Raw genomic sequence first — 10551 nt, forward strand, 5'->3', positions numbered from 1 at the left:
AACACTACATCCATGGTCCCTTCAGAGGCTGACACATGTTTCAAATCTCCAGAAAGCGTTTGTCTGGTCCTCCCCGGCCCCAGCCTTCCACCTGAGGCAAAGACAAGCATTGGTGGCCCTGGAACCATGGGGACCACATAGCTCCCTCGAGGGTTTCCAGGGATAGCGCAGGCTCGGGTCAGAACGTCCAGCTGGAACCTCTTGTGTCCCAGCGCCAGGGACCCACATCTGTGCAGACCCCATCCACCCCACACTGATGCTAGAGCATCCCAGGTCTCCTCCCACAGAACAGCAGCTGCCAGGGTCCCTAACTCAACCCAAATGCTCTCTTTCCGTTAACAGACATCCCTTAACAAGCTCTTGGAGGCGCTGGGGAAGGCAGAGCCCTTCTTTATCCGCTGCATCCGTTCCAATGCTGAAAAGGTGAGTTTCTCTAAGGTGTTTGGGAGGAGAAGGCCCATGCCAGACTCTTAGGGGTGTCGGTGTCCCTGCATCCAGCCCCAGCCTCCACGCAGTATGGGGAACAGCGCAGCAGTCCATCCAGAGGCAGCTGGGGATGGAGGGTTAGCAGTGAGGATGGCCCAAGTGGCCATTCAAGAGTAGGGACATCATCTGGAACATGGAGAAGCCCAGAGAAGGCTTGATTAGGGAGCAACAAGTCAGGGGTGCTCTTCAGATACATTCCAAAGAGTAGCCAGTGCAAGGAGTGTACCAAAAGGCAAGAGCTGAGGTTACATAGCAGAGTCTTAGAGGCACACACAGCCCGCTGCTCACATTGCAAGGGTCTAGAGAGACCCTCGGAGCCCCAGTGGAAGCACCAGTGGGGGCTTCAGGCTCAGCACTGACACAGGCTTCCTTTACCCTAGAGGTCCACTCCGTCCCTAGGAAGACAGCTCGGGGACTTTGCCAGGGACTGAGCAGGGGTGTGGGCTCCCAGACAAATGTGAGCACACAGCCAGGCAGGAACCTCCCACCAACTGTACCTGGGGAGATGCTCCATCGTGCACCATCTCTGCTCATGGGCTGTGCCAGCAGATGGTTCTCTATGATAAGAGCCATTCTGTGCACTGGAGGGTGTCAGGCAGCATCTCTGGCCTCCACATCCACCCCCAGTCATGACAACCCTACCCATTCTTTCCTGTTTGCCCTTTTTTTTTTTTTTTTTTTTTTGGTTTTGTTTGTTTGTTTTTGAGACAGAATCTTTCTCTGTCTATCACCCAGGCTGGAGTGCAGTGGTGCGATCTCGACTCACTGCAGCCTCGACCTCCCAGGTTCAAGCCGTCCTCCTGCCTCACCCTCCCACGTAGCTGGGATTACAGGTGCCCACCATGCTCAGCTAATTGTTGTATTTTTAGTAGAGACGGGGTTTCACCATGTTGGCCAGGCTGGTCTTGAACTCCTGACTTCAAGTGATCCACCCATCTCAGCCTCCCAGAGTGCTGGGATTACAAGCGTAAGCTACCGCACCCAGCACCGTTTGTCTTTATAGCAACACCATGCCTTATCCCTCACTGCCCACCAGGGTGAAGTCCAGACCCCTGAGCTCCAGGCTTAAAGCCCACTGAGGCAGCCGCATTTCCAGCCTCTTCTCTCCCCTGGCAGGAAGCATCTCCCTGTGTCCCCATCAGCCCCTTGGCTTCTTCCTCCTCCTCTGGGCCTCCACCCAGCTGCTCCCTGCCTGTTCTATCACCTGTGTGTGGCTCCTGCCCCCAGACCAAGCTCTCCTCTCCACCAAATCCCCAGCACTTACCCCGGTGCCTGCCGCGGAGAACAAGCCCAGGACACATCTGCATTTGGGTTCTTTTTTTTTTTTCTTTTTTCTTTTTCTTTTTTTAATAAATTTAAATGACTAGAGATGGGGTCTCACTATGTTGCCCAGGCTGGTCTCAAACTCCTGGCCTCAACTGATCCTCCCATCTTGGCCTCATTCCAGAAGGAGTGTCTGGAGCAAGGAAGGACCCCTTGTCCAGGCGCTCCTGGCTGCTGTGCCGTAGAACATTCCCAGGTCGGCTAGCCAGCACCCATATGTGCACCCTGACCAAGTCTGTGTTAGGGATCCCAAGGGGCAGTGGTCACATGGCAAAGTGCCCTAATCTCACAGTTCCCAGGCCTGAGCCACTGACAGGCTTGGGCATCCTGTCCGGTCAAGGCCGCCTGCCTGATCTCTCACATTGCCATTTCAGAAAGAGTTGTGCTTTGACGACGAGCTGGTCCTGCAGCAGCTGCGCTACACCGGTATGCTGGAGACCGTGCGCATCCGGAGGTCAGGGTACAGTGCCAAGTACACATTCCAGGTAGGCCACAAGCACACATACCTGGACACACCTGTTTCATGGCAAAGGCAATCGCCCTCTTCCAAAGAGAGCTCCTTGCTGGAACGTAAACCCAGCAGGTTGGCCAGTCGCAGTGGCTCACGCCTGTAATCCCAACACCTTGGGAGGCCGAAGCGAGCGGATCACTTGAAGTCAGGAGTTCAAGACCAGCCTGACCAACATGATGAAACCCCATAAAATACAAAAATTAGCCAGGTGTGGCAGCAGCTGCCTGTACTCCTAGCTACTGAGGCAGAAGGATCCCTTGAACCCAGCAGGCGGAGGTTGCAGTGAGCCAAGATTGAGCCACTGCACTCCAGCCTAGGCAACAGAGCAAGACTCCATCTCAAAAAAAAAAAAAAAGGAAACCCCTGCCTCATGCCAAGAGCTGGTACCTGTGTCACCCTGAGCCCAAAGCCAGAGGTGACAGCGCCTGGTTCCCTTTCATGCTTTCCCTTCATAGCCCCAGGGACTAGAATAATATAATGTGCCTCTTTTCTCATCCATTGAATAGAAATAATGTCTTTCTAACCCTATGCGGATAAGAAAGGCAAAATTATGAAAAATGCAGAAATGCTGGTGTGTTTTACCAATACTTGACCCTTAAATATTTGAAATAATACTTTACTAAAAAGAAATGTTCCAGGCCGGGCACGGTGGCTCAAGCCTGTAATCCCAGCACTTTGGGAGGCCGAGACGGGTGGATCACGAGGTCAGGAGATCGAGACCATCCTGAGCTACACGGTGAAACCCCGTCTCTACTAAAAAAAATACAAAAAACTAGCCGGGCGAGATGGCGGGCGCCTGTAGTCCCAGCTACTCGGGAGGCTGAGGCAGGAGAATGGCGTAAACCCGGGAGGCGGAGCTTGCAGTGAGCCGAGATCGTGCCACTGCACTCCAGCCTGGGCGACAGAGCTAGACTCCGTCTCCAAAAAAAAAAAAGAAATGTTCCAGGCAGGTGCAGTGGCACATACCTGTAATCCCAACACTTTGGGAGGCCAAGGCAGGAGGATCACTTGAGCCTAGGAGTTTTGAGGCCAGCCTGGACAACCGGGAGAGACCCTGTCTCTGCAAAAAATTTAATAATTAGCCAGGTGCAGTTGCTCACGCCTGTAATTCCAGCATTTTGGGAGGCCAAGGCGGGTGGATCACTTGAGATCAGGAGTTCGTTACCAGCCCGATCAACATGGTGAAATCCCATCTCTACTAAAAATACAAAAAAAAAAAGGCCAGGCACGGTGGGGCTACTTGGGAGTAGCTACTTGGGAGGCTGAGGCAGGAGAATCTCTCAAACCCAGAAGTTGAAGGCTGCAATAAGCCGAGATCGCACCATTGCACACTGCAGCCTGGTCAACAAGAGCAGAACTCCACCTCAAAAAGATATATATATTAGCCAGACAAGGTGGTGTGCACCTGTGGTCCCAGCTACTCGGGAGGCTAAGGTGAGAAGATCGCTTCAACCCAAGGAGTTTGAGGCTACAGTGAGCTATGACTGAGCCAGTGCACTCCAGCCTGGATGGCAGAGCAAGACCCTGTCTCAAAAAATACTAGAGGCCCAGTGCGGTGGCTCACGCCTGTAATTAGCACTTTGGGAGGGCAAGGCAGGTAGATTGCTTGAGCTCAGGAGCTCAAAATCAGTCCAGGCAACATGGTGAAACCCCATCTCCACACAAAAATACCGAAGCCAGGCGTGCTGGCATGCAGTGTACTTCCAGCTACTTGTGGGGCTGAGGCAGGAGGATTGCTTGAGTCTGGGAGGTCGACAGTGAGCCATGTTTGCACCACTGCACTCCAGCCTGGGAAACAGAGCGAGACTGTCTCAAAAAAAAAAAAAAAAAACATGTTCCTCCAGCTGTGATCTAACTCCCTCACAAGTCCTAGACTGTAAGCTCTATTGCAAGGGTGGCCCCGGTTCCCAGGCACCTCGACCATGTAAAAGACCTAGGACCTTGTATCTGCAGTGGTCTTTCCTAAGATTACAGACTATTGACCAGGCATGGTGGCTTAGCCTGTAATCCTAGCACTTTGGGTCACGTGACCCAGGCACCACTGCACCCAGCTAAGAACCCATTTCTTTTTTTTTTTTTTTAGGCAGAGCCTCACTCTGTTGCCCAGGCTGGAGTGCAGTGGTGTCTCGGCTCCCTGCAACTTCTGCCTCCCGTGTTCAAGTGATTCTCCTGCCTCCTCCTCCCCAGTACATGGGACTACAGGTGCCTGCCACCATGCCTGGCTAATTTTTGGTAGATTCAGGGTTTTGCCATGTTGGCCAGGCTGGTCTCATAGGTTGAGCTCAGGAGTTTGAGACGAGCCTGAGCAACGTGGTGAAACCCTGTCCCTACAAAAAATTTTTTTTAATTAGCCGGGCGTGGTGGCTACAGGACTAAGTACCTATACTCCCAGCTTCCGGGGAGACTGAGGCAGGAGGATTGCAACGATGTGATCTTGGCTCACTGCAACCTCAGCTTCCCAGGTTCGGGTGATTCTCCTGCCTCAGCCTCCCAAGTAGCTGGGACTACAGGTGTGTGCCACCATGCTCAGCTAAGTAGAGATGGGGTTTCGCCATGTTGGCCAGGTTGGTCTCGAACTCCTGACCTCAGGTGATCCACCTGCCTCGGCCTCCCAAAGTGCTGAGATTATAGGCATGAGCCACCATGCCCAGCCCAGGCTATTTCTGAAAGCCCGAAATTTCAGATTTGTCATTACCGTTCCTGTCAAACCCAATTTCACCTTAACCGGGGTCACCAGATCCCCGTCTCCTCATCGCTGGCCGCAACACTCACCCAGATTCTCCTTTCTCTGCCCAAATAATGTAGGATTTCACTGAGCAGTTCCAGGTGCTCCTGCCCAAGGATGCCCAGCCCTGCAGGGAGGTCATCTCCACCCTCCTGGAGAAGATGAAGGTAGACAAGAGGAACTACCAGATCGGGAAGACCAAGGTCAGTGCTCCTGACCCTCGGGACACTACAAACCCACACCCTGCCTTCCACCACACACCGTGTCTTCCCAGGCCCCCAGGGCCACTCTGAAACATACAGGGCTCTGTCTAGGAAATGCATTTCTAGCGACCCAGCAGAATACTGCAGCTAAGGGATAGGGGCCGCCCTGGCTGAGCCCCACCTGCTGCTCTTCAGCGGGGCTCAGAGACTCCCTCTGCATCACCTGTTCATTGCTGCGTCACAGGTAGGAAAGGGACGATCGTGCTAACTGGCAGGATTTAGGAGCTGGTCCATCCCCTTTACAGTATCAGGCGGGAGGTGGCCTGCAATTGTCCTCCCTTTCAGAGATCGTCTCCCATCTCTGGGCATGTGTTTGCCTCTTGCTATGGGGGCATTGTTCAGCCACCCTTGTTTAACAAGTGCCAAGGTCAGTCCCCCAAAGGCCTCACCCGGTGTAAAAAAATTCCCTTCCAGCCAAGCGAGGTGGCACGCGCCCAGAGTCCCAGCTACTTGAAAGGCTGAGGTGGGAGGATCCCTTGAGCCCAGGAGTTTGAGACTAGCCTGGGAAACATAGCAGGACCCCATCTTTATACAGTATTTAAAAATTAGCCAAGCATGATGGCATGCACCTGTGGTCCCAACTGCTTGGCAGGCTGTGGCAGAAGTTTGAGACTGCAGTGAGCTGTGATTGCACCACTGCACTTCAGCCTGGGTGACCAAGTGAGACCTCATTTCTTTTTGTTTCTTGTTTTTATTTTTGAGACAGAGTCTCACTCTGTCACCCAGACTGGTGGTGCGATCTCAGCTCACTGCAACCTCCACCTCCCAGGTTCAAGTGATTCTCCTGCTTCAGCCTCCGTGCAGCTGGGATTACAGGTGCCCGCCACCATGCCTGACTAATTTTTGTATTTTTAGTAGAGACAGATTTTCATTACAGGCACACACCTGTAGTCCCAGCAACTCAGGAGGCTGAGGCAGGAGAATCGCTTGAACCCAGGAGGCGGAGGTTGTAGTGAGCTGAGATCGCACCACTGCACTCCAGCCTGTGAGACTCCATCTCAAAAAAAAAAAAAATAGAGCCACACCTAGGTGCAATAGCTCATGCCTGTAATCCCAGCATTTTTGGGAGGCCAGGGTGGGCAGATCAATTGAGGTTGGGAGCTCGAGACCAGCCTGGCCAACATGGTGAAACCCTGTCTCTACTAAAAATACGAAAATTAGCCAGGCCTGGTGATGGGCACCTGTAGTCCCAGCTACTCGGGAGGCTGAAGCAGGAGAATCACCTGAACCCAGTAGGCAGAGGTTGCAGTGAGCCAAGATGGCACCACTGCACTCCAGCCTGGGCAACAGAGTGAGACTCCATCTCAAAAAAAATAAATAAATAAATAAATAAAGCCCTGATTGGTCAGCACACCAGCCTGGGTCTCACCCTGGAGTGCGCTATGCAGACCTCCCAGGCACAGAGGTGGTGTCAGTGGCAGCGCAGCTGACCCCACCTGACCCCGTGCCCACCAGGTCTTCCTGAAGGAGACGGAGCGGCAAGCCCTGCAGGAGACACTACACCGGGAGGTGGTGCGGAAAATCCTGCTGCTGCAGAGCTGGTTTCGGATGGTGCTGGAGCGTCGGCACTTCCTGCAGATGAAGCGGGCCACTGTCACCATCCAGGCCTGCTGGCGGTCCTACCGGGTCCGGGGGGCTCTGGAGAGGACACAGGCCGCCGTGTACCTCCAGGCTGCATGGAGGGGCTATTGGCAGCGGAAGCTCTACCGGCGCCGGAAACAGAGCATCATCCGCCTGCAGAGCCTCTGCCGTGGGCACCTGCAGCGCAAGAGGTGAGCAGAGCCAGGCCACGCTCCCCAGAATATTCCAGAAGCCGAAAGGGTCACTCACCAAATTGCTGCCCATGATATACCGTCTGGCCTGTGGCACTAAGGGGATGTCATTCTGGACACAGGGAAGGGTTGGTGGGAAACCAGATGCCTGGACACACATGGGCTACAGAGAGGGGCTCTGAGGCTGGCAGGCAGCACTCAGGGACAAAGCTCTGCTTTGCCATTGGCTGCGCCCATTCTCTGCCCAGGGACTCCCCTATACCTGGATCGGTCAGGGAACACCTGGATTCAGGGTTGGAGGGGCCGCCTGGACCAGCCCAACACTCAACATGGAGCTGGGGCATCCACCAGGCACAGAGAACCCCCCAGCAGGATATCAGCAGCTCCCATCCCAGCACCCACAGCTACAAGCCCAGCGCCTCCCTGACCTAGGCACCCTGTGCACCTCTCCCCTGCCCACACAGACCCAGCTCTGCCACAGGTCACATCCCAGCTCCCAGAGCAGGCCCTACCCACATGTGCAAACAAGCCTCCTAGGCCAGGTGCAATGGCTCATGCCTGTAATCCCAAGACTTCGGGAGGCTTAGGTGGGAGGATCGCTTGAGCCCAGGAGTATGAGACCAGCCTGGCCAACATAGCAAGATGCCATCTCTACACAAAATTAAAGAGTTAGCTAGGTGTGGTGATGCACACCTGTAGCCCCAGCTATTCAGGAAGCTGAGGCGGGAGGATCACCTGGGTCTGGGATGTGGCGGCTGCAGTGAGCTGTGATCACACCACTGCATTCCAGCCTGAGTGACAGAGTCAGATACGGTCTCTAAAAACCAAACAGGTTGGGCGTAGTGGCTCACACCTGTAAGGCCAGCACTTTGGAAGGCCAAAGCAGGCAGATCGCATGAGTTTGAGACCAGCCTGGCCAACATGGCAAAACCTCATCTCTACTGAAAATACAAAAATTCGCCAGGCATGGTGGTGTATGTCTATAATCTCAGTTACTGGGGAGGCCGAGGCACAAGAATCACTTGAACCCGGGAGGCAGAGGTCACAGCGAGCCAAGATCGTGCCACTACATTCCAGCCTGGACGACAGAGTGAGATTTTGTCTCAGAAATAAAATAAAATAAATAAATATAAAAACAAAACAAAAAGCCTCCTAGAAAAAGACTCAAGGGAAAGCCCACAGTGGACCCCAAACGAGTTTGAGGCTTCTTAACAACCCACCCACCACAGCCCCAACAAGGGTCCTCTCCCCTAACAAGGCAGCCAGGCAGACACCGGGCAGGAGTATCTGTGACACCGAGGGGGCACCACCCTCAGCCGCCTTTCCTGATCGAGGAGATTCCTGCTTTCCAGAAGCATCTCTCAGGGCCACTAGGCACAGGCGAAGCTCCGTCTGCAGCCCACAGGCTGGGGGTCCCATCGGAACTCAGTGGGAGGTGGAAGGAATGTTTGTTTCTGAACCAGCTGTCTGCTTTTTCCTCACTCCAGCTTCAGCCAGATGATCTTGGAGAAGCAGAAGGCAGAGGAGGAGAGGGAAGCCCTGGAAGCCGCAAGAGCAGGTTCTGAGGAGGGCGGGCCGGGTCAGGTGGCCGGCGGGCAGCAGGTAGCTGAGCAGGGGCCAGAGCCGGCGGAGGATGGCAGGCACCTGGCATCAGAGCCTGAGGTGTGGCCAAGTGACAGGTCCCCCCCAGAGCACTCCTCACCTGAGAAGGAGGCCCCGAGCCTGGATAAGACTCTCCCGCCCCAGAAAACCGTGGCAGCTGAGAGTCACGAGAAAGTCCCCAGCAGCCGGGAGAAGCGTGAGTCGCGTCGGCAAAGAGGACTGGAGCACGTCAAGTTCCAGAACAAACACATTCAGTCCTGCAAGGAGGAGAGCGCCCTCAGAGAACCTTCCAGAAGGGTCACCCAGGAGCAAGGGGTGAGTCTCCTGGAAGACAAAAAGGATAGCAGAGAAGATGAAACCCTTCTAATCGTGGAGACGGAGGCTGAGAACGTGTCCCAAAAGCAGCCCACAGAGCAACCCGAGGCCATGGCAGCTGGCAAGGTCTCTGAAGAAACCGAGAAGGCGCTGCCGGGTGGGAGCCCCAGGCCTGGCCAGGTGGAGCGGCCGACCAGCCTGGCCTTGGACAGCAGGGTCAGCCCACCAGCCCCCGGCAGCACCCCCGAGACCCCCGAGGACAAGAGCAAACCGTGGGGCAGCCCAAGGGTTCAGGAAAAGCCCGACAGCCCCGGAGGCTCCACACAGATCCAGCGGTACCTGGACTCCGAGCGGCTGGCCAGCGCCGTGGAGCTGTGGCGGGGCAAAAAGCTGGTGGCCGCCGCCAGCCCTAGTGCCATGCTCAGCCAGTCCCTGGACCTCAGCGACAGACACCGGGCCACAGGGGCCACCCTCACGCCCACAGAGTAAGCCCCACACCCTCTTCTGTCTGAGCACCAGGGTCCAGGCCAGGTGGGCAAGGCCAGGGGCAGTGCCGCACATCCTGGAAACACATGTGTAATCATGCCCAGTGGGTGTGCGGGAGCCCTGAGGGAGGAGGAAAAGCAGGGCATGCTAAAGGCCAAATGACAACAAGGCACCCAGCCAGGGCCCAGGCTGGGACCTGGAGCCTTGAGGGGTCTCCAGAGGGAGCTGTGCTCGTATAGAAAGGTCCTGGCCTTGAGGGAGGTGGCTCCTCAGGTCAGGGTCCCTGCTCCCCAGCAGTCTTGGGCCTTGGTTTCTAATTGGTGAACAGGACTAACTGTACTCCTTGGGGTTAAAAGAGCAGGGGCTTGCTCTGCCTGAGCCTTAGTAAGCCAAGTGTCGGTGACTTGGAATCTCCAGCTCCCTCTTCCAGAGGGCCTGCAGGACCAAAGGAAAGAAGTCAGGGAGGAGACAGGCCTTCCCTGCAGCAGGCCTGCTCAGCCTCCCCCTGCTTGTATTGGGGGCCGGATCATTCTCTGCAGTGGGGGCTGTCCTGTGTATCATAGGATATTGAGCAGCATCCCTGGCCTCCACTTACCACATGCCAGGAGTATCATAAATAGATGATGGATGGAGTGAAGGAGAGAGAAAGGGAAGGATGTGTGGATGGGTGGGTGGATGGATGGATGGGTGGATGGATGGATGATAGAGATGATGGAGGGATGGATGGAAGGAAGATAGAGATGATGGAGGGATGGATGGATGGAAAATGGATAGAGGTGATGGATGGAAGACAGATACAGATGATGGATGAAGGGATGGATAGATAGAAAACAAGTAGTAATGGATAGAGGCATGGATGGATAGATGGATGGATGGTACAGATGATGGATGGATAGAAGATGGGTAGAGATTAGGCTGGGCACGATGGGTCATGCCTGTAATCCCAGCACTTTGGGAGGCCGAGAGTTTGAGAGGAGTTTGAGACCAGCCTGGCCAACATGATGAAACTCTGTCTCTACTAAAAATACAAAAATTAGCTGGGCGTGGTGGCACATGCCTGTAATCCCA

The 10551-nt window shown here is 54.8% G+C and overlaps 1 protein-coding gene across 1 annotated transcript in view; it reads left to right on the forward strand.

The window, feature by feature from the left end:
* MYO9B (myosin IXB) overlaps nucleotides 1-10551 on the forward strand; it is a 119482-nt gene that overhangs the window by 92501 nt on the left and 16430 nt on the right. The window contains exons 15-19 of the mRNA XM_011925897.1: nucleotides 343-423; nucleotides 2184-2294; nucleotides 5126-5248; nucleotides 6764-7080; nucleotides 8568-9482. Coding sequence (XP_011781287.1) covers nucleotides 343-423; nucleotides 2184-2294; nucleotides 5126-5248; nucleotides 6764-7080; nucleotides 8568-9482 — 1547 coding nt within the window. The remainder of the gene's footprint in view (nucleotides 1-342; nucleotides 424-2183; nucleotides 2295-5125; nucleotides 5249-6763; nucleotides 7081-8567; nucleotides 9483-10551) is intronic.

Source organism: Colobus angolensis, unplaced genomic scaffold (assembly GCF_000951035.1).
Source record: "Colobus angolensis palliatus isolate OR3802 unplaced genomic scaffold, Cang.pa_1.0 Scaffold66, whole genome shotgun sequence".
Lineage (NCBI taxonomy): Eukaryota > Metazoa > Chordata > Mammalia > Primates > Cercopithecidae > Colobus > Colobus angolensis.